This window comes from Urocitellus parryii, chromosome 7 (genome assembly GCF_045843805.1).
Source record: "Urocitellus parryii isolate mUroPar1 chromosome 7, mUroPar1.hap1, whole genome shotgun sequence".
NCBI lineage: Eukaryota > Metazoa > Chordata > Mammalia > Rodentia > Sciuridae > Urocitellus > Urocitellus parryii.
This window is the reverse complement of record NC_135537.1, coordinates 147466975-147491731: the sequence shown is the minus strand read 5'-3', so window position 1 is coordinate 147491731 and position 24757 is coordinate 147466975. Positions and strand designations below refer to the sequence as shown.

The following is a 24757-nucleotide window of genomic DNA, read 5'->3' as shown; positions in this document are numbered from 1 at the left end:
ATGTGAAGCTTCTGAAGCTAGGAATAAGACACACTGCAGCTTCCATCTTGCTCTTCCTCTTGGATCATTTGCTGTGAGGGAAGCGGGCTGCCATTCAACATGACAGTCAAGCAGCCCTGTGGAGGGGGTCCCAATGGGGAGGAACTGAGCGACCCTTCTGCCAAAGCCAATGCTAACTTGCTGGGTACATGAGTAAACCACCTTGGAAGAAGAGCCTCTAACCCTGGCAAGCTGAAGTTGACTGCAACCCTGGGCGGCATCTTGACCACAGCCTCATGAGACCTGGATCAGAAGAACCACATGGCTAAGCTAGACCGTGTGAGAGAATAAATGTATATCACTTAAAGTTGCTACATGGCTAGGGTTGATTTACTACTTAGTAGTAGATAAGTAGTATAGAAAGTCTGTCTTCTTTAGAGATGAGTGTGAACAGTTAAGAGGCCATCCAAAGCCACTTTCTAGCAAGGAGAGAAGTTTGGATTCAAACCTAGTTCTGTCTGATAGCAAACCTCATCTTATCTCTCTGTGAATGGTTACATGAAATCTTTAATGGCAGCCCCAAGAAGGGAGGAGGGTTAGACATTATTAATATACTTGAAGGATGATGGAAATTGTGAAGGGAAAAGAAGGGGCAGGATGAAGAGGGCACAGGGAGAAAATATCACTCACACTGAATTGATTTTGCTTTTGGCACTGAATAGAAGAAACCTTTAATGGTAGCCTCATCCAAACAACTGGCAGTTGGGGACAACAGAAACAACCTGAGATCACAGGATTTTTAATAGTAATCATGGTTTCTCCCATAATTGGGGGTTAAGGAAATTAACATTCACTGAGCACCTACTATGTGCCAGCATCTTTACATTTCATTCACTTTTTCAGCAATCTTATGATTTAAGGATTATCCTTCCTCTTTACGATGAGGAAACTATGCTTATAATCCCACAACCATTAGGTGATGCTCTCCAAATCTGATCTTATGCCTTCTGATTCAAAATCTTTCCACCATTTTATGCACAAGAAACACTGATTTTATTATTCTTGGTTGAACCTTACATATAATCCTACTACATACTGAATTACAAATAAAAACTATTCATGTTAGTTTCATGTCATGCTAGATTATAAACCATAGCTTGTGACACTGGAAGAAATAATTTCATCTATTCCACTTTATCACTGAGGTGCCAAATAAAACTGTAACTGAAGCATTAAGAAAAGCAAGAACTATGAATAGATATGCATTTACCAAGAAGACTGGTACTCTCTGCTCAGGTGCTATGGTAGAATCTGGTTTATATTGCTGTATTAAGCCTGTGCCCAGTTCTTCCAGAAGCTGCCGAGGTAAAAGAAATAACTGTCAAAGCAGAGCATTAGAATTACAGAGGTAACAAATCAGCTCACTTCTGTTTGGAGATCACTTCAAATCATAAGGAAAAATAATTTCTAAGAGATTTTCCTTCTTTTCTCATTAACTCTTATAAAAGAGGAATTCTTTTGAGGAATAAAATCAATAGCTATATGTTGTTAATTTAATACCCAAACAATTCTTTGGGTTTATAGGTAAGAATTGAAAATAGAGGAATGTACAGCTCCTTTACCGGAAGACTCCTTAAGAAATCTGGCTTCTAATGAAAATTACCTTGGCGCCATGAAGCTGAATGGATGGATCTGCTTCTCCCATGCACTTGCAAATCACCTCTCCAAGTTCCATCAAGTAGACCTGAGCCACAGAAAAGTAGCCCCTTGCCAGATGAGCCAACACCTACGCAGAAAGCAGGAAATTAATCTCAAAAATCTGAATGCAAGGTTGCAGTATCTAGAAAACAATTTCAATATTTGAGAAATCACTTACACTTATCAGGTAACTGAAATCTGATGTGAATGAAATGAAAAACAATCAAAATCTTTATTTTATTGCTAACATCAAGTAACTGTATCATAATTTTATGATGCTTTATAGTTTATTATTGTTTTTCATTTAATATTATCTCATGTCTCTGAGTAATCCTTTGAGATAGGTATTAACTGAATTTACAGCTGAAGAAACTAAGGCTGAAAAGGTTAAAGGATATATTTAATGTTATCCAAATAATCAGCAGCAGTTCTAAGCCTATGTCTTAGACTACATCTGAGAATAGAAAGAGCAAATACTTTTATTCAGAGTTAAAAGTATATTCCTTTGAAGGAGTATTTATTTTGTTTCATTAAGCAGATGCGAAATGAGAGAATTTATTGAGAATTAAAGATTTAAGTTGCAGAATTCCAAGATTAACCGTATAATTCCTTTCAGAACTATTATACCTATTACACCCACCTGTCCCACCTATCATATAATACCTGAGATAACTACAATAGCTTTTACAATATTTTACAACCAAAGCCCCCCACCCCCGCAACCTGATCAAAATACCAAAATAAACCACCCACAGCTAAAACACAACTCCCACTAATGTCATGTGGCTTTTTAAAAAAAAATTTATTTTCTGGTGTGGATGGACACAACACAATGCTTTTATTTTTATGTGGTGCTGAGGATCAAACCAGGGTCCCACCCATGCTAGGCGAGCACTCTACCGCTGAGCCACAATCTCAGGCCCAATGTGGCTTGTTTTTACAATATTTTATATGCCTACTTCTCACAGTCACCCTATGAAAGGGGAATGACCACCTCCTTTCAGAAAGGAGGAAATGAAATCTTTACCTGTAGGGCCTCCAGTCGCATGGGAGATGGTTCAAAAGTGCTTCCTGCTGCAGAGCCAGTATCCCCACCTGAATAGCAATCCTCTTTGGGCAGTACAACAGTGGAAATACAAAGTCGAATGAGCCAACAGGGCTCTAAAGACCCCTTTGGTGAGCTAACTGATGTTTCTTCCAGAGAGGATCCTGCAGGGGCTTTCTTCCACCAATCAGCAGGGCTGAGGTGAGGAGTTGCTGAATTGCTACTGCTGAGTCCAGAAGAACAAGGCTGTTGCAGAAGTAGCTGGACTTCAGGTAAAGGTGCATGAGTGGACACTATAGCTCCCAAGAGTGTGAGACTTGACACACGGACATTGACATCTGTCAAAGGAAAGTCAGAGCCTATTACCTTAGGAACCACTCTGATAAGGATCAGTTACCTCTGCAGGTAGATAAGAATGATTAGATCCTTGTTTAATTAGGTCTAATTAAACTTCCAGACCTAATTTCAAGTTCGTAAGAAACACATGGGACAACATCATAAAGAAACAATCTGACACTGAGAAAATATTACATAATCCATAAGACAACTGACTGTGAGTCTTCAAAAAATCAGTATTATGAAAAACAAACAAAAAAGGGTGGAGGGACCACACAATTAACAAAGACTAAAGTGATACAATAACTGAATGTAATGCACAAACCTTGAATGAACCCAGAATTAAAAAAAAAAGCCATTAAGGCTAAAATGTCCAGCACCATTTGTTGAAAACAAATCTCTGCTTACTTTGTCATAGAGAAGTTGATTATATGAACATAGGTTATTTCTTGGCTCTCTACTCTGTTCCAATGATCTGCCTATCCTTTTCTACACTGACTTAGTTACTAATGTTTTATAATAAGTTTTGAAGGTGGGTAGTGTCAATCCTTCTAACTTTGTTTTCTCACCCAGTGCTATGTGGCTACTCTGGGATTTTTTCCTTTTATAAACTTTAGAATCAGTTGACATGAAAATAATGACTTGGGATTTTGACTGGGATTGTACTGAATCTATAGATAAGTTGGGAAGAACTGACATCTTGATAATATTGAGTCTTCCTATCCATAAATATGAAATATCTCTACCATTTTTTTAGTTCTTGAGGAAATTTGGGTTCTTTTATTAATCTTTTTGTCACTAAAAATGATGAGAGGTCTTAAGGTAGGAGGAGTTTATTTTATCTTTCTGAGTCCTGCTTTACACACTGGTGTAAGGAGTGGACTGAACTTAGTTTACACAGCAGGATCTCACTTAGGCCTAATAAAAGTCTTATGGAGGGCTGGAGTTGTAGCTCAGTGGTAGTTGTGCTCACCTAGCACATGTGAAGGCACTGGGTTCAATCCTCAGCACCATTTAAAAGTAAATAAAATAAAATAAAGGTATTGGTCCACCTACAACATATATAAATCTTATAGAGTAGGTATAATTCCTGCTGTTAGGAATTTCAGGCTCAGTAAGGGCCATGGCAATGGGAGTGTGCTGCAGACTCTCAGACTGACTCTAGAGCCAGTGTTCTTCCCATGATGTCACAGAAAACATCTGTTTCCTTCTTGCTTTACAATTCTGACACAAAAACTCATCTTTTCCAAATGTGTTCTGATCTGAAAGCTTGCAAAACTTTCAGTTTAACAGAGTAAAATAGGAAATAAGAAATAAGACTCTGCACTTGGAATCTGAAGTTCAGGGATGTTATCTGAGCCTTCAGAAGAGATAACATTAAAGAAGTTATGTTCTGTATTCCAATTTTTTTGTTTCCAAGAAGATGATGATATCTGCCTGTCCTTTCATCCATTTTCTACTTATGCCTAAAGCTAATAATCCACTTGCACTTGGCTCATTCCTAATTCTAAAGGAACACTCTAGTCACTGCCATGAAGCATCAAAGGGGTATTAAACTTTACAATTCATTCTCCATCTCATTTTCTTCTGTAGGGGTTTGAGGGGGAAAAAGTAGAACATCATTGGTAGCTGTGAAAAGCTGAAGAGAAAAAGTAGAGATCTCTTAAGAGTTGCAAAAATGCTCTGAATACTTTTAAAAAAAATTTACTAATACTTTCCATTTGACTGAATAAAGAAGTAATTGGTTTTAAAACACTACCAACCTTTGTGGCGGATATAAGGTTTTATCTGGTTCCAGACTTTGGTCAACAGGCTGAGTTTCAGACGGTTGTAAGGGGCATTTGATACTAAATTTGCAAGGCACTGTAAATCACAAAAAAATAGCTTATCAATAGGCCTGACTAAATCACAGCATAGAAACAAAATTTCATAGCACTTAGTTTAAAAGGTCTTTTATGCTTAAGGAAAATCCTTTTCTTTTCTTTAAAAAAATAACTTGTTTAAAATTTGATACATTGGTACAATTTAATACTAAAGCAAAAAGAGTATTTTTAGCAAATCATTTATTTGGACATAGAGATATTATAGGTTATATCAGACAAGTAGGTACAATCTTCCAAATAGGATATCTTTAATACATTTATTATTTAGTTATATTCTTAGGTTAAGTTACTTTTGGACTATGTAAGATATTATACAACACTGAACCAGAGAAATCTTTTCTGGAACTCACAGGTACCTTGGAACATTTACCTTAATTATCTGAGTTAGGGTCTGTGAAGACGACTCTGCCACCAAAGCTAACAAAAGACATCTGTGTAACTCCCTAATGCTGGAAGCAATCATAACAGAGAAGGGAGTGAAAGCCCTTTTGTGGTCACTGGTATCTTCAGCAACAGACAGAAACTGCTTCGAGCCTTCCAGTATAGCAGATAACACTTGCAGAGCACAGGCACGTGTCTGAAATTTCAGGATGACCACACTCGTTAGTTAAAAATCAGGAGCCACAGTCTCTTTTTCCCACATATATTTAATGTTCAAAGTATTTAAGTCATCTTAACAAGAAGACTAAAAGGCAATGAGATTATCTATCAAGTCCTGAAAGCAGCCATGAACTAGCCCCTTTGTACCCCACATCTAAAAATGAACCTTAAATCACATTGCTATTAGGTTTTCTTATAGTAAGGCATAAACATAAGTAACACTATAACACAAAACCCTGAAATTCTAAACATGAGAATAATTTAAAGATAGAGGCCTAGTTTATTCAGCATACAGCCAACCAAAAAGAGAGAACTAAAGAACCCACAGGGTAGGAAAAATATTCATGACCTAAGAGCCTATTTTGTATCAAATTTCCTGAGAACATTCTGCTTTATATTCTATTCTGAAGCATCTAAGTGCTCTAAGTTAAACAAGACGGCAGGATCTAGTATACACTCAGCGAGCACCATAAGTGATCCAACTTTTAGAAACACTCTCATGTGTAAGAAATAATATTGCTCAGCCAATTTGGAAAGCAGTATGGAGATTTCTTGGAAAGCTGGGAATGGAACCACCATTTGATCCAGCCATTCCCCTTCTGGGTCTGTTCCCTAAAGACCTAAAAAGAGCATGCTACAGGGACACTGCTACATCGATGTTCATAGCAGCACAATTCACAATAGCAAGACTGTGGAAGCAACCTAGATGCCCTTCAATAGACGAATGGATAAAAAAAAATGTGGCATTTATACACAATGGAGTATTACTCTGCATTAAAAAATGACAAAATCATAGAATTTGGAGGGAAATGGATGGCATTAGAGCAGATTATGCTAAGTGAAGCTAGCCAATCCCTAAAAAACAAATGCCAAATGTCTTCTTTGATATAAGGAGAGTAACTAAGAACAGAGTAGGGAAGAAGAGCATGAGAAGAAGACTAACATTAAACAGGGATGAGAGGTGGGAGGGAAAGGGAGAGAGAAGGAAAATTGCATGGAAATGGAAGGAGACCCTCATGGTTATACAAAATTACATACAAGAGGAAGTGAGGGGAAAGGGAAAAATAATACAAGGGGGAGAAATGAATTACAGTAGAGGGGGTAGAGAGAGAAGAGGGGAGGGGAGGGGAGGGGGGATAGTAGAGGATAGGAAAGGCAGCAGAATACAACAGACACAAGTATGGCAATATGTAAATCAATGGAAGTGTAACTGATGTGATTCTGCAATCTGTATACGGGGTAAAAATGGGAGTTCATAACCCACTTGAATCAAAGTGTGAAATATGATATATCAAGAACTATGTAATGTTTTGAACAACCAACAATAAAAAAGAAAAGAAAAAAATATCAAAACTAATGTGTATTTTTCACAGGTTTTAATATTAAAAAATTAAAATTATTAAAAAAAAAAGAAATAATATTGCTTGTAGTGAGAATATCTGATAAACAAAATAAAAGCAGTCATGGGCTATTGTATGTCAGGAAAGTGTCCATGAATCAAGATTCTCTTTATAAGGTTAAAAGATTACTTTTAATTGGTCCTCAGATGATTTTGTGGTACTAAAACTCAGACATGAAAAAAATAAATGAAAGGCAAATGAACCAAAACAGAATATAGGTAACAAATGCAGATCTATTACTACAGAAAAGATACTGTGCCCTCTTTGGCCAGTTCACCCCAAAATGCCAATTAAACACTTTTGGGTCACATTTTTTTTTTCAAAGCAGAGAATCAATCTTACAATTCTAGGATCTAATCTAAATATTGACTCAACATGAAACAAACATAATCTGAATTTGGAGTAAACAAAAAGGTTTTCCAGAAAGCCTTCAACTATATTATCTTCAAATAACCAAATAATAAATCACTTCTCAGGTCTTTTGAAGAGTGGCATCATAAAAAAAAAATCTAAAGATTTATTGCTCTGAAAACAAAAGTGAAATATGTAGCATGAGTCTTCAGAATCACACACGCCCACTTAAGTTAGGGGACTGACATTAGAAACCTGTGCTTATGTGTGAGGAGCAAGACCATGAACACAAATTAGCTGATCCAAGAACTGAGATCAGGTGCTGGCAAACTCTTTCTGTAGAGGGCAATAGTCCATATTTTATATTTTAGACTTGTAGGTCATACTGTCTCAACCACTCAACTCCGCTCTGGTAGAATGGGCACTGTGTAAAGGAATAAATGTGGCTGTGTTCCAATTAAACTTTACTTACGTTACAGATAATGGAATCTGAATTCCACATATTTTTCACATATCATGAAATTTTATTCTCCTTCTAATTATTAAAAAAACATTTAACAGCATCTAAATTATTCTTAGCTTGTAGGTCATACAAAATAGGTGGTGGGCTAGATTTGATTTGATTATAGTTCATAGTTTGCCAACTGATGATTGGATGGCTGGTCTGTCCTGAAAAAGATAGATGTTATACTAAAACTTCATTTCTTTGGAAGGTAATTAAAACTCACAATTACAGAAGCTCACAAACGAAATGAAATTAAAAATCAAGTTGTGAAAAGAAATGAACTGATGTTCAAAAAGACAAAAAAATTGTCGCTCAATTAACTTCGGTATCTTAAGGAGGAAAACATCCATGATTATCACAGATGGAAACAAAAGGGATGTTATTGAAACTTGTTCATTTTATTCCCACTGAGGTATAAAAATGCATAGAAAATTTGATACTTTTTATAGTTCTGAGTTAATTTCCTTTAAATCCTGTTTAATGTATCTTTGTTATCATAAAATTGTTACTTATGATACTGAATCTGGTTCAAGTTCTGCTTCATTTATTCCCACATCAATATATAATATCCTGTTTATCCGTTCCAATCAGCACTTCCAGCAGAAATTACTGGTGTATAAGCAAATCATAATAGGTACAACTCTCCAGAGAGCTCATTTTGTTGATTATGCTTTACTGTCTGAATATTTACAATGATGGATGACTTTTCAATCTTATAAACATCAGTGTGCATAGTTCTGCCAGTGTGTATTCACCTCCTTGGACATGAAGGCTTGTCGAAAGTTAATGAAATAAAAAGCGCCACCCCCTTTTTTGCTTTTAGAATATAGCAGAAATGTTTGCTGAAATAGTTCAGTCAATCTTAATTTTCTTCCTTCTTATGTTTGTAAGTTCTCAAAATACTTCTGATAAAGAAGACAACTCTCCTGAGAGTAGGTCCTATTAAGGTTTCCATGCAGAGAACCAAGCTATTCTCTTCTTTGGCTTTGTCCAAATATTAATTTTTTTTCAGTGCTACAGATTGAACCCATGGTCTTGTGTATGCTAAACAAGCACCCCACCACTGAGATATAGCCTCAGACTCAAGTACTAATTATTATTCACATGTTTCAGGGTTATTTTTTTATGGATTACATTTCCAAAGTTGATTGTCTTGAAAGTGAATGTATCTGAACCTTGTGACAGGGATAGTAGATTTGGAGACATTCAAGTAAAGTTTAATTGTTCCTAGTTGGGCATATAAAAGTAACCTGATTACTTATCACTCCATAACAGTTAAAAATTCTAACCTTTTCATTTTCTTATCTTGTTATGCTATTATCTAGACTTTATTTGTATCTACTTTTCATAGTTATTTCAAAGAGAAATAAAAATTCATGATGGAATTTGAAAGTCAGGATAATTCCCAAGGTATTAAAAGAAAGGTCTGCCCTTTAGTTTGTTCTTTAGGCCAAACTCTTGATGTGTCTCCATAATATGCCTTTATAATCCCTGAGAAAATTGTACAGAAGAAATTCTTACATTAGTCATGTTATTTTTATTGAAAATTTGCTCTGTCTCTGCTGGAAGCATAAAATGTGTATTCTGAAGCACATTTCCTACATGGAAACATAACTTCCCAAGTACTATCACATTACCAAATCCTAAAGAAAATTTCTCAATTTTCTCCTTCCCAATTAACTGATTTAGCATTTCAAGTTCCAATTTCCTGAGAGTAATCTATTGTTTGTATTCCAACTGGAAGACTCCAATCACTTTTTCTTCTATTTCTCACTAGAAAAAGATTTTCAGCACATCTGTTTCCATTTTTTCCTCAAAGTTTCTAGAAGTCTAAGAACCTCTCTCATCAACATCAACTACTGCAAACCTTTTCCAGCATGTGGCTTGGTGCACAATTAATTACACTCAGTTTGCAGAGGTATGCTCCAAACTTCATTGTGGACAATAATCCCCACTTATTTAGACCCTGCCAAGCTAATATTTTATAAAAATCTCGAGGAAACCATTTGCCATTACACTAAACTGAATAATTTCCATTGTCTTTTCTTGGATGGCTTGTTATTTCTGCTTCTCCAGGACTTGCATGGGGCTTTAAGCAGGATCTAGCACATCTCCAGAAGGAAGAATTTCTTCTGCACATTTTTCTTACCATATTTCTTGTGTACACTGAACATAAACAGCAAGAACATGTCTAAAGGGGACCCAAATCCAGGAGATGGATAAGACAGATCACTGTGCCAAATGTAAAGCACTTTAAGTCAAATGTAAATTTTTTTTTTTTTTTTAACTGAGTGCTTAGCCACTGAGCCACATCCCCATTCCCTTTTAACATCTTTTTTATTTTGAGATGGGATCTTGTTAAGTTGCTTAGGGCCTAAATTGCTGAGGTTGACTTTGAACTTGTGATCTCTTGCCTCAGCCTCCTGAGCCACTGGGATTATAGGTGTGAGTCACTGCCTGGCTTAAATGTAAACATTTAAAAGATTATAAATTATTTCAATTAACTCAGTTTCATCAGATACGACCTCATAGCCTTTCTGTATTCATCCCCTAAGACTGAATGTTTCTCATTCCCTTAGCTGCCCAGCAGTTGGAGTGTTAGTGGTTAACTTGTCTTCTACTTGCCCCACAGCACCATCTCCTTGGCCACACTGGCAGTTCCCCCTAGTGAAAAGCATTCAAATATGCATTTAAAATTCCTTGTAGTAGTTTTCCCTTTAATTACTAGAATGGCTTCATTACTGGTATCTTTGCTACCATTCATTTTTCATTTTTCTCCCATTTATTACTGATTCAGGTGAGCTGCAAAATTTCTGCTAATCTAGTTACTTACAGTATTTGAAATGTACCACAAGAATTTTATTGTGTATAATTAATGCTAACATAAGCTTCCAAAGGATCATCTAGAAGTTTTTTTTACACAGTAATTAGCTATTCAAGGAGATGATCATAAGATGTTCCAATCTATAGTGGATTACTACCCATTTTAAGGAGAAACCTTAATTAAAATTATTCACTTTCAATGGGTAGTTTAGTTCTGAGGATATCCAGATGCCATTTGGCATAACTTTTTAATATACTTTATTGTAAGGGGACTCTAAATAGCAGGCTACTTTCCTTATTTGATTGAGACTAACTTCTAGAGAGGAACTCACCTATTTAAGCAGAGGCAGATATTTGAAATATCAAGATATCATGAAATATCTTGCTATAGCCATCCAGGCTAACAAAACCATCTTTTTCCTTTTTAAAAAAATAATTTTTTCTTATTAAAATATGCAAATATTTATAGCTACGCATGGTGGTACAAGCCTGCAATTGCAGCTAATTGGGAGGCTGAGGCAGGAGAATCCCAAATGCAAGGCCAGGCTGGGAAATTTAGTGAGACCCTATCTCAAAGTAAATTTAAAAAAAACACTCACTTGGGGCTGGGGCTGTAGCTCAATGATAGAGTGCCTGCCTTACACATATGAGGCACTGGGTTTGATCCTCAGCATCACATAAAAATAAATAAATAAAGATATAACAACAACAACAAAAAAGCACTCAGTTGTAGAGTGCTTGCCTAGCATATGTGAAGCCCTGGGTTTGATCCCTACTGCCACAAGAAGGGAAAAAAAATTAAAAAAAAGAAGCAAGTATTTATTATACATGATTTTTTTTTAAATACGAAGAAAATCAGTGGGATCCTACTATATACACAATTCTATGTCTTGTGCTTTCACAAAACACTATGAGCATTTTTCTGAGCATTACACATCCTTTATAACCATATGTACCATAATAATTTCGTTGAGTTTTTAAGTCATTTCTGATATTTTGCTATTATAAATTCCATGATAATAAACATTTTCATAAATGGGAGACACAGCAACTTCAGTGGAGCTCAAAGGAGATACCCAAGTTACAACTCTGTGTGCTCAGGTTTCAGAAAGCCTGAGGGCAAGAAGTGGCCTCTATTAAATTCCCATCAATGTGCTATTCACAGAGCCCATTTCCTATCCCCTCTTATCTGTCCAGGAGTTATCAAGTCAGCAACTGGGTCAGGATTACTCAGAGCAATATTCAGTTAAGACTAGATGGTGCAGAGATAAAAAACAATATGTGTAAATTTTCTCTTCTTGTTATAAAGCTTAGAATTTAAATGCTCTTACCTTGGGAGAAGGATCTTTTAATGCAAGTGTCATTAAGGACACAGATTGTGGGCTTCCAAGCTCAGGCGTATCAGGAACAAAGGCCGACCAGTAGCCATACAGAACTTTTTTTTCTATTGATTTTATAGTAGAAAGAAAACAAGCTAATGCTCCTTGGCGAACTTTGGCTTGGTATGACCTTTCATATCCAAAATAAGGAAGAAAAGTTTTTAAACAGCTTTTTAAAAATGCAACATGAAATGCTATTTATTCTAGACAATTAAAATCATACATTGAGAAATTAAACCTACAATAACCCCTAAAGATGTTGCCATGATATTAAAAATTTTTTAAAGATATGATCAATACATGTTAAGGCAATTTGCTTATCTAATAAGGTATTAAGGCTGACAAAAACCACAACGCAATAGAATATAAGTACAATACATCAATACATTTTGATGTTAGGAAACTAGTATTAGATATGAAACACTGCAGAGTATCGATCCACCCATTCAACAAATATCCCATGAATGACCCCATGTAGGAATTAGACATTATGATGGGTTGGAGGACAAATGAAGCCCCTGCCCATGCTAAGTGGAGGTGATTGATGGAAAGTTCAAGAAATAATAACACATTTGAAATACACTAGGGCAGAGGTTAAGCCAAAGGGTCACACAGAAGGGGCTCTTAAACCAGAATGGGAGGGATTGAACAAGTTTTCCCAGAGAATATGATTTTTGAGCTTATTTTGAAGAAGAGTAGTTGTTAAAAATACAAAATGGCCAAAACAACAACAATAACAACAAGAACAAGAACAACAGCAACAAAAAGAAACAGAAGAAAAGACTACACCAGGGAAAGGAACATACAAGGACAGATCAAGTGAGCAAAGCAAGTTCAGAGTAATGCAAAGCTCCACACAAATGAAAATTCTCAAGTTTCATCCCAGGCAGCAGTCAGGTTTTTAAGCAAAGCTATAAACTGACATGCAACTTAGGATATTAAAGTATAAAAATATAACAAAATACTACTACCTCATTTTACCCTGTAAGCCTCCTTCAGCATCAGAATAGTCTGACTCACTACTGCTGATCCTTTTCCAGCTGGAAGTGGTGAAGGGTGAGGAGACCCGCTCTTTTCCCAGAGTTCCACTTCCATCTATTGGCAAACCTTGGACGCCCGGGGAGGAGGAGCATCGAGTATTCCTGTCATGCATGTTCACTCTGCTTGTGCCGGGGCCTGGGACTGCTTCCATCTCACTACTAGATTCTTCTTCCTCTTCCTCTCCTTGTGGGGTTTTCCTTGGCTTAATTTTGTATTTTTTCTTTTTATTCTGATTTTAGGAGCAAATGAAGACATACATATGATAATTATTTATAAATGACTTTTAACAAAATCACTGGTACTTCTTCATTTGAAAATGACTAAATATGTTCCCAACACATAGTTTAAAGAAACAAGAAATAAGAGAAGAAAAGAAAAAAGTAACACTTAGTATCTATGCATCAGACACAATGCTGAATACTCTCACACACCATCCTGGACTTAAGAAATAAGGCATGAAGTCCATGGGTCAGAGCAAAACATGTGGTTTGGGTTCAAATTCTACCTCTGTAACTCTGGGCAAAGCACTTAGCTTCTCTGAGCTTGACCTTCCTGATCTGTAAGTATGAGGCATCTACTTTAAACAGCATAGTGAAAGTGTTCAGCCTTCTCAATAGAGATTACCCCAAAGAATTAAAGCCTATGGAAATGATGCTAGTGTCTATTTTCTTAGCTCTCCCAATTAAGATATGCAAGATGGTAATCCATTACACACACTGCTGGTACTAGGGCCCTGGGGCTACACAGAAGAAGATGCTAAATAAAAGCCAGTTTCTTTTTCCCTACTTTCTTCTTTCTGACATCTAAATATCTTTGAAACCTGTGCCTTCTTTCAAATTCTCAAAAGTCCTTATCTTTTGAATTCTCAAAAGTCCTTATCTGTAAGAGGGAAGGTTCTTATCACTTCTACCTCAGACTACTGGCTGTGGCCCAGACCCATACTCTTTTATTTACTACCATGGTGGTTCTCTTAAGATGCAAATTCAATCACATCAATCTGCTATTTAAGATTTTTTCCTCACCTATAAGATAAAAACCCAAATTCTTAGCATACTATACAAGACCTTATGATTTGCCTTTGCTGCACATTTATTTGCCCTCCCCTTTCCCTTCATGAACCTGAATCTCTACCCTACAGTTAACATATGAGCTATGCACACTCATTCTCTTATGTACCTTTTGTTCCCTCAGAACATTCTTTCCTCTCTCTGTACTGTTATTCACTCCTGAATCTTAGTCACTACAGCTTTTAAAAGATTCTTCCTCCTCTATTTGGACAGGGTATCCTGCATGTGTTTTGAATACTCTGCGAATATTTTGATGAAAGAAATCCTAATATTACTGTGAAGTTTATTTATGCATCTTTGCTTCCCCCTCCAAACTCCTAAGAATAGCCAGTGTTGGTATATTTCACAATGGTATGTTAGCACAATGTCTGGTGTTTGGTCAATGCTGAATAAGTGAATGAATGAAAGAATTCTTAATCTTAAGCATTTTTTTTTAATCAGGTATTACATTTTGGATATAAAATCTTGGCCACATTTCTGTATGCTATAGGTTCTCCAACAGAAACATGAAGGAGACAGCAGCTATCAGGGAAGGCTGAGAAATGTGGTAAATGTCAGAAGTGTAGAGACATTGTGCGGACCGGTAGGTGGTCTTCTAATGGTCTACAGAAGGGCTACCAATTTATGGCCCATTGTCTGTTTCTGTGAATATAGTTTTACTGGAACACAGCCATGCCCTTCCATTTACACAGGGCATCTCTGGCTGCTTTTGCACTATGACCATGAAGTGGGTAGTTGCAACAGAGAGCTAAAATATTTACCAGTCAAGTCCTTAACAGAAAAAAATTTGTCGATCCTTGGTTTTGAGAAGTCTGGGGATGAGAATGCTTGATTTTGTATATAAAGTGAATGCTCATTTTTGTAAGGTGTTACACTTTCTGGACCGCTTAGAGCATAAAGTGCTTTAAATTGTACTTTCAATAGTCTGATAAATTTAAATTTACTTTGCTCAGTACCTTAAATTGAAATCAAGTTCAAGGTGGGCTTTTGGGGCAGTGGCAATGCAAATCATAGAAAATACACAAAGCAAACTATTCAAAACAATCTGCAACTTAAATTCAAATAGACATAAATGTACCACCGTTGGTCGAGAAGCAGTGGATTCTGACTGTTGTGGTTTGACAGGTGGTCGCCCATCATACTGAGGAAGTGGAGTGGGGTATAACACCGTGGGCATCTCTATGTTTAGTCCAGGAAGTCCATGAAACATGGCTTTCTAAAAAGTGATGAATAAGGAAAACACACACATAAATATAAATCTTACAGCAGAATTATGCAGCATGCTCTGGATCAGGACACAAACAGATTACAATTTAAAGACTATTAAGTAATAAAAATGGGACAGAACCTTGACACCTTGAAAGTTTAAGGCTTAAAGAAGAGCTTAATCTCATCTATCCTAAAGCTGGATCTGGTTTGGCCACATCAGATTAGGTTTGATTTTAGCATACCTTTATATAATTATTTAATCCCATCATCTTATCCAGTTATTTTATCTATCCACTAATTTTTAAACTAATTTATCATTTTTATTTAGTCATTTGTCTCTAAATCTAGCTGTCTGTCTCTATTTGAGGGTAAAAGAAATGGCACATGGGAAAAGTTAAAATTTTAGTTTTAATAAAGCTATATTGTCACAGATAGCAATGACTTCAGGTGAGCACAAAGGCTCCTTTTTTTTTTTTTTTTTTTTGTCTGGGTTGAGACTGCTGGATCCCCAGAGTGGTGAGTTCATGTTCCCCTGCTTGGCAGGTTTGGAAGCTAGTGACAGCAGTGTGCTGACACATGTCTTAATTAACCTGCCTTCTACATGACAGAGGATGCCAGCAGAAGCCCTGGCTCTTTTCTCAAGTACAATAAGGTAAAAGCTGGTTCAAGATAAGCTGTGATTAAATTATCTTCAGATCTTATCTCACAACTTCTTCCTTCTTAAGATTCAAAGATAATTTTTAAATTTTGGTATATTTATTTAAAAGAGGCTATTATCTATTCTTAATATTAAATATGCTTATATATATGAACATTGTATTCTGCTCTCTTAGAATATATGAGAACTTTTGATACCTTCAAAGTTAGCCCTTGAATGATGATATGAAATGGTACTCACATCTGGGGTTTAAATGGGAAAAACACGAATTATAATGAAGAAGTGCCTTACCTTTAGTACAGCTAGAAGAGCTCCAAGTTCATCAGTCTGTGTTAGTTTCATTTTTCCACCATTTAGAAGTGACTGAATGCCTTTTAATGCATTTTGTAACAACTAGGGGGACAAAGAGAGACTTAGTTAGAAGGCAGAATAAATTTTGGTTGTCCAGGGATCTATTCTTCAGCATCACTTAAGATGAAAGAGGAAAAGTCTCTAGATGATGAAAAAACCTTTTGAAACACACAAAGCAGAGGTCAAGATCCAGAAAAATGACCTGATAAATCACTCTGAGTTATCTTCTAGAAGAGTACTCTTGAGAAGTCTTATAATACAGACTTATAAACCAGCATATATAAATAGTGGGCAAGGAAAATAAAAATGAAGAGATTTAGTGGGAAGACTGTGATAAGAAATGAAAAAGTAATAGTAGAGATCAAAAGCAGGGAAGTTCTCCAATATGGCAACCTCAGTAGCTCTTAAAGTCAAAGGTGTAAATGTAGAAGCAGATGGTAAATGATAAAAGATGATAAATGATAAAAATGTAATCTCTAAAGGCAAATTCTGGATCAAAATTGATTTCTTGATTTAGTAATCTCACTTCTAGGACTCCATCCTTACTCCCTAGAGGGGAGGATGTGAACTGCAGCCCTGTTTGAAATAGAGGAAAAACTTTTAAAAAGCAATTTTTATCCATTATGATGATCATGAGAATGATTACCTAAGAAGCTAACCTCCTAAATGTGAAACTCAGCAACAACAGTTGCAGGTACTCTGTCAAGCACTTTAAAAGCTCTATTTTTATTTATATTTCACATGAACCCTACAATGTAGTGACATTAGTACCATTTCAGCAAGGAACATGTAGGCTCTAACCAGTTAAGTAATTTGCCCAAGATCTCCTAGCTACAGAAATAAGAAAGCATGAGGTACATTAAGAGGTACTGAAAAAAACGTACCACAGACATTAAGATTAAAAAAAAAATAAAGTTTCAAAACAGCATATTAAACATGATTCTATTTTAAAAAGATAAACATACTCATTCATATATAGAAAAAAAATCTAAAAGCACAGATCATCTCCAGTGATTATATCTGAGTAGGGGATTATAAGAAACTTTTACTATCCTGGATCTGTAATGTATGATTATGTCAACCTGAATTTAAAACATGGTAAGAAACTACCATATTTGCATATAATTCTTTTAAGAAGAAATAAAATAGTACAGATATTATTGAAGTCTACTTTCTTCCCTTTCATCTTAAACATCAGGTACTAGTCTGAAACTAGACTGTTTTTATACTCAGGAGGAAAAAGAATAAGAGCTTTCTTTTAAAACCTAAAATGCCAAACAAAACAAATAAAAAAGGTTTCTTGTAATTTAAATCCAAAGATATGGTTCAGTCTTTTTGGCTTACAAACATTCTATGTAGATATATATATATAGAGAGAGACAAAACTAATATAGCAGCCAAAATTAAACTTGTTGGTAACAGCCTCAGTTCAACTCTTGCTTCTAGACATATCTACATCAATTTGTAAGATCAGCAATAGTCCTACCTACCATGCAGAAAGTTATGTCATCCATATCTGATGATTTTGGAGACTGTAAAGTGGTCAAGAAAGCTTGGAAGCAAATATTTTGGTAAGGCTCCTCCAGGTAAGGCTGTCCTGGCACACTAAAACACATATAGAGAAAACAACTCAGGCTGTGTCCTTTGAAATGGTGCCTTCAAAAGAATAATAGCAGTAATAGAAACTAATAGAGTTGTAATACACCCCTGAATGTGACTTACTTAGAAAAACTCTGCACTAAGGTGGTTAGTTACTGCTGTAGGACAGGCACAGTCTCCAGTAAATATAAAGAAGGATGAATGGTTTCCATAGGGAAAAATTACAGAAATTTGTAGTGGAAGAAGTATGGACAAAGAGAAATTTTTTGAGTTCTGCTTTTCATTTCAAAGAGAAAAATAATGCAAAGAGGTTCTGTTGAGTTAGAATCACATGACTGAACCTGTATTTTTAGCCTCCATACACCACTGTGCTACCTAGATACAAATTCAAGTTTGTGCTGTTCATTTCCTATTGCATATTGTAGACTAATTACATCTTCTTAAGAGAGAAGAAACCAACCTTGACAGATAAATCTCACCAGAGCTTAAACTGGTACGACTATACCCTTCTAAAAGACAATATGACTAGAATTCATACCAATAGAAAATAAAACATTGACTATCACTTTTAGCATATATATTTTTTCTTCATTATGAACTTTATTTGATTAAAATCACATCATATAATGACCTTATTAAATAACCTGGGAAATGCAAATTGGGATATTTTTTCTAAGTTGCTCTTGTTTGAGACAGATGAAACAATCTATAAAAGGGCCCGAGAGATACTATCTTCTAACTACTGGGAAAACTGCCTGGATCCACATACCTGAGACATAAGTTTGCCATGCAATGCACTGCAGCTCTCCTGACTTCCGGGTCAGACTGAGCCAAGTCACTCAATGTTGTTAAGAGGCCGGTCTTGCCTAGCAAGTCTGGGAGGTACTAAAACAAAATAACAGTCAATGTTGGTTTAGGGAAAACTTCTAGGAAAATATTACTATTTAGACAGATTTTATTTTTTTAATTAAAGGGCAGTTAAATGTCAAAAGACTAGCTATTAAAAAAAAAAAAAAGACTAGCTGTTAGGTAAATCTTTCAGATGGTTAGTAAATATGCCAAAAAATGGCAGAAGGCTCATTACTAGGTATTTGCTAAAGCTTTTTAGACATGGCTGTGCAGATGATGGGTAATGATAATAATGATGGTTAACAGTTAAGAGTGCCAAGTATTTACAAGGCTAAGACTGTAAATCAAAGCTACATGGCCAATTAATGGCAGGATAAAAACCTAAAGATAGGTCTGTTGACTCTAAAGCCTCTGCTCCTCATCTTTCAAAAAAAAAAAAAAAAAATCAGGACACAGTTAAAATTACCTTTTGACATTTTGAGCCATTACAGTAAACCAGAGCTGCCAGGGCTTGAAGGATTTCCATGTGTGTCCAGGAACTACACTGATGAATAGCTGAAATAGTATATTCCATCAGGAAATCCAAGTTCTGTTCATCAACAATCACCTACCGAGAGAGGAAAAAATACAGATGATCTAACTTCTTAAAAATGTTTTTGTCTTTTTAGATATTATCTATGCTTACCTGAATCAAGTTGTGCAAGGAGTATATATATCCACCTTTTTGGGGTCGAAAGGATCACCTTTGGGGTTGAAAGGATCACCTCTAAATCTCTGAAAGTTTGATCAGGTTAGAGGCCTTTGGCATGTCCCAGGGTCTTGTTCACTTCTTTCCCTTTAGTCCCTCCACTCAAAGTAAAACCTTGTAAATTTTCCTTGAACTAACTATACACTGATAGCTATAAATATTAACCTACAGGACTTAAAATACTGAATTGTCTTAATTCAATTAAACTACTTTATACATAGTAATCACTCAATATATGGTGAATAAATATGCCTGCTAAATAGCTACTGTGTTGCTAGCATGGTGTGGGGAATACAATGAAAAATGGCACATCTCTGTCCCCTCTTATTTTATAATCTTCTTGGCACAGATCAGGCTAATCCAACTATCAATTTATGGACATGACAGGACAAATAGTCATCAAATGCCAGAAAGCTGGTTATGGACTATAGGTGTTTCAAGTGCACCCCTGAGACTAGTCAACATTTGGAAGCCACCTCCCATTAGTTTGAAACATTCTAAACTTGAAAACAGCCTATCTCATGTAGTAGACACTGTTGGCTACCTATCAGCATCCTTCCCTCATGGCAGAGTTCTGATTCTACTCAAATGCCCATTTCTCTCACATAAAACCTCTAGCAAATCCTAATTAGTTTAGTAGTTCTCAACCAGAGGCAATCTTGACCACCAGGGAACATCTGGCACAATGTCTGTAGACATTTTTGATTGTTACAATTAAAAAGGTGCTATTGACATCAAATGAGTAGACGTGATGATTGCTGCTAAACATATCCTACAATGCACAGGACAGCTTCCATAATAGAGAATTATTTAATTCAAAACATCAATAGTTAAAAAAAAAAATCAATAGTGTAGAGGGTCAGAAACCCTGAAGTAAGTCCACTGTGGCTGCACAGTGTAATCATTTAGGAAGCTTACGCCCTCTAGGTGATGCTAATGTGCAGTCAAGGTTGAAATCACTGTTTTAAGCCACTCATGGTAATTCCATTCCCTTTTTCAGAGACTGGTTTAGAGAGATGTTTATATGACTTAAGTCTCCAATGAGATATCAGGAGAGTCAACTGGAGAATTTATGGGACAAATTTCCTCATTTGTAAATAAAAGAGACACAAAATAAACAGGGATAATCTGGCTTCTGTGGAATGTTATTTAGTTATTTTGCATAGGATGCCTAGAATGGAGGCAGCCATCTTATGACTATCAGAGAGGCTGAGTATAACACACACTAAGGACTGCAGATGGAAAAATGCTAGTAAATCTCTTATTATTAAGGGATTCTAGAGCTGCTTCCTTTGGGAGTTGAAATGTGGCATTAATTGTTTCTTCTTTTTTATTGTTTTGGTACTTTGGATTGACTTTTCTGTTTTTTTGAACCCAAAGCATCCTAGTAGACATATGCTAATTGATAACGCTTTTCACTCTCAATTACATTCATGTACTCATGTGTAAGAGTCTTAATCCTAAAAATAAAAGTGGGTTTATCTAGCAAGTTGGAAAAGGTTCTAGAAATAGGTAGGGAGCTGCAGTTTAGATCTTGATATAAATAACTGGTGTCTTTTTATCCTGGTGTACCCTCTTCCCCAAGCTACTTCTTAGGTTTTATGTACATAAAAAATAAATAACAAAAATGATAGTTTGAGGAAAGAGAAAAAACATTGGTAGGAAAGAATTCTGGGATCATTTCAATCCTGAGATATATCTTGGTCAACCGTACATACCATAAAAAAAAAAAAATCTAAGGTCAGGAAGCCTGGTTGACACAGTGGTTACTGAATCAATAGGAATACTTCTAATATGCTTCTAATAGACAAACTTCTAGAATTGTGCAGAATAATGTTCTTCTGGTCAGAGTTATGTTTGTTTTAGTATCATTTTTATTTTTTTGGTACTGGGTATTGAACCCAGGGGTGCTTTCCACTAAGCTGCATGCCCAACATTTTTACTTTTTTTTTTTTTTTTGGTGGTGCTGGGAATTGAACCCAGGGCCTTGTGTGTGTGAGGCAAGCACTCTACCAACTGAGCTATATTCCCAGTCCCCAGTATTTTTACTTTTTATTTTAAGATAGGGTATCATTAAGTTGCTGAGGATTTCCCTAAGTAGCTGGGGCTGGCCTCAAACTGGTGATCCTCCTGCCTTAGCCTCCCAAGTTGCAGGGATAACAGATGTGCACCACCATGCCCAGCTTGTTTTAATATCATACTGAGGCATTTGCTTTTCCTAGTGTCTCAAAAGATTAGTTTATCATACCTACTATGGATATAGTATTTCAAAAGCATTTGCTTATTCTCAAAGTTCATGATCTGAATCCTAAAGTTACATACATGATTACCTGTAATCTGTTTAGTAAATGGTGGATCAGCTGAGACACTTTGCTGACAAGATGATTCTGATTAAGAGGCACCAGTCGGCAAGCTTGGACAAGAAGAGCACTGACATCCTACCAAGAAAAAAACAATAATAAAAAAAAAAAACACACAAAGGTAACATTCCCATTAATCAAGTGAAAGCCACCCCCATCCCCGCACCAAACACAGGAAAATGGGAGAATTAAACTGAATGTTCCTACTGAAGAACGGGAAAAGATGACATCTGAATGAAATGTGAGGCAGAAAAGATGAAATAACAGCACAAAAATAGGGTGTGCTAAAAAAAGGAAAAGTATAAATATCATTTTTGTCAAACTAAAGACTCCAGAGTCTCTACCATGTATAGACAATAGAATTAAATAACCAAAGAAAGGCTTCCAGCATACAAAAGCACATAATGAAGTTAAATACACCAAAAAATGTAAGCCAACTAGATTTTCAATGTCATTAGGAAAATTGGAAATGACACATAAATTTTATGTAAAATTGGGGAATTATTAAAAAAAGAACCTATTTGCAAATCATATCATTCATTTATTGGTGTTTACTGAATATAAAGGCTCTGAGCACCTACTATGTGCCAGGTAGTAGGCTAGGTCCTTGGGCTCCAAAAGTGAAGCAAACATTTTTCTGAACCTCAAAGAGCTTAGAGTCTAGTGAGGAAGACAGAAATATACACAAATAATTAAATTAAGTGCTGAAAGAATTAAGTACAAATATTGTGGGAAAATTGTGATTATGCAGTCTTGTGTACAGTTATATAGAATCTGGAATGAATTGAAGGATGAATAGAATTTTTGCAAACAGATCAGCTATCAAAAAAACACTTAAAGAAAAAAAAAAAAATGGAACTGTGTAAAGACTTGGGAGACTCAAAACACCAGCAGCAAGAACAGTACCTTTGAAATGCAGACAAGACACAGAAGGAGGAGTGATGGGAGAGAAAACTGGAAAAGCACATATTTTTGCAAAAATATCAAAGCATACAAATAAATCAAAAGTCTTCCTGACTTCTTCTTAATCCCACTCACACTATTATTTTGCTATGAACTCTTCTGGATTTTTTCTGCATATATAAACATATGCATATTTTAAAATTCCCCTCCTTTCTTGAACCCCATATTGTCTTGTATAAATTATTGGGCAATTTTGATTCAACCATTTACCATATGTATAGATATTCCCAGATCAGGCTTTCATTTTTATAGGTAGTTTTTTTTTTTTTTTTTAAACCAAAGAAAAAAATCACTCTGGCAGCACAGCAAAAGGGTTGGACCAGAGGAAGGCATTCAGTTTAGAGAAGACCAGTGCAACAGTCCAAGCTAGAGTCATCTTGCCAAAGGCACTAGCAATGGCAACAAAGAGAATGTATGGACTGAGAAACATGTTTGAAAGAGATTGTGAAGAATCTGGATCCGACAGGCTCCAAGTCAAAGGAAAGGGAAAAGAACAAGGGTTTGTGTTTTGCATGTCCTGGAGGATGGGATGAATTGGGGATGAAAGTGTGTAGAGGTTAACATTCATTTTTAAAAACTGTCAAGCTTGAGTTGCCTGTGAGCATGAGATGGCTGTGGCTCAAGTGTTTAGAAAATTATTAAGTGATATCTAAGACTTGGTGTGTATAAAAAAGATTTCTCGGATAGCGAAAAGAACTTCTAAAGAGGAGGCAGAGGGGGTAGAGGAAGAACGGAAAATTCAGGGACTTTGTTACAGACTGAGGCTCCACTTCTAGCTGTTGTTTGCCAACAACGTGATAATGGATCTTTGTAAACTTCAATGTTTCCATCGGCAAAAAAAACGACCTAATAATTATGCACACTTTAAGATTCCTGGAATGGTTCATGGTTAAGTCAACATTAAATAAACAGTAGTTATGAATTTTATTGACAAAAGGTTTGGGATGCATAGAATGGAAGTGGAGCGTGAGAATGGAAAGGTGGTGCCAGATGCGAGGTGTTAGAGCAGAAATCATCAAACTGGGCTTTGAAAGATGAGAGTTTGCCAACCACTGCAGAATCTTTCAGACGGAGGACAGCAGAGAATATGCCAGGATCAGAGGGAGCAAGTCAGCCTGGAATTAAGTCATCCGGGGCTCCGGGTGGGAACAGCCAGGAGAGGCCCGCTGGAGTTAGCAGCTGGGTTCCCTGAGGGTGGGGCCGTGGCAACAGCGCGGCTCCCCTTCTCCCACAGGCGAGGCGCCTACCTCTGCGGCCACGCCGCCGCCCTCGCTGTAGTTCTCGGAGATGAGCTGGTCAAAGAGCAGATGGATCTCGGTGCGGGCGGAGCTGCTGTCCTCCGGGCGCAGGGCGCGGAGCCTGGCCGACAACCGGCGGAACCCATTGTCCTGCTCAGGGGGCGGCTCCCGTGGCGCCTCTCGTGCCTGCCCGCACGACAACGAGCCGGCAACTTGCACCGCCGCCATCTTCCCTACGTAAGGCCCCTGAAAATACTTCCGGGGCATTCCCGGGTTCTGCAATCCAGTTCCGGAATGCCTAATAGGGACCAGAAAGGCAAAGGAAGAGGTTTCCGTGACTGCTGTACCCTTCAGCCGGGTACCCTGCAGGTGCTGTCTGAAATCAGCTTAAAAATATTTTGCCCGCCCACCTCTTCTGAGCGCAGACTGAAAAGTGGGGTCTCTATTTGTCCTCTCAGAAAGTTTGTTTTTGGGCAGGGCTGACAGTCCTGTTGAGTACTAGAGTTTCAGCTTAGGGCTGGAGTTGGAGAAGGGTTGCAGTAAATGGCAATGGCGGAAACTGCTGGTTCTCAGAAGTCCTTCTACTCCTCTTACAGCTTTTAGAATCCCTGATTTTTCCCCAAGCACAAATGCACCCTGACTAAAGGTTACATTACCCAGTATTCCTTGCAATTG

The 24757-nt window shown here is 36.7% G+C and overlaps 1 protein-coding gene across 1 annotated transcript in view; it reads right to left on the bottom strand.

The window, feature by feature from the left end:
- Heatr6 (HEAT repeat containing 6) overlaps window positions 1-24342 on the bottom strand; it is a 34590-nt gene extending 10248 nt beyond the window's left edge. The window contains exons 1-14 of the mRNA XM_026398027.2: window positions 24092-24342; window positions 21852-21959; window positions 19240-19380; window positions 18694-18809; window positions 17816-17930; window positions 16266-16367; window positions 15186-15323; window positions 12971-13269; window positions 11952-12129; window positions 5312-5518; window positions 4822-4921; window positions 2705-3060; window positions 1643-1765; window positions 1250-1336 (exon numbers count right to left, since the gene is read on the bottom strand). Of these exons, the coding sequence (XP_026253812.2) occupies window positions 1250-1336; window positions 1643-1765; window positions 2705-3060; window positions 4822-4921; window positions 5312-5518; window positions 11952-12129; window positions 12971-13269; window positions 15186-15323; window positions 16266-16367; window positions 17816-17930; window positions 18694-18809; window positions 19240-19380; window positions 21852-21959; window positions 24092-24310 (2289 nt within the window). The 5' untranslated portion in view covers window positions 24311-24342. The remainder of the gene's footprint in view (window positions 1-1249; window positions 1337-1642; window positions 1766-2704; window positions 3061-4821; window positions 4922-5311; window positions 5519-11951; window positions 12130-12970; window positions 13270-15185; window positions 15324-16265; window positions 16368-17815; window positions 17931-18693; window positions 18810-19239; window positions 19381-21851; window positions 21960-24091) is intronic.
- Between the last annotated feature and the right edge of the window lie 415 nt (window positions 24343-24757).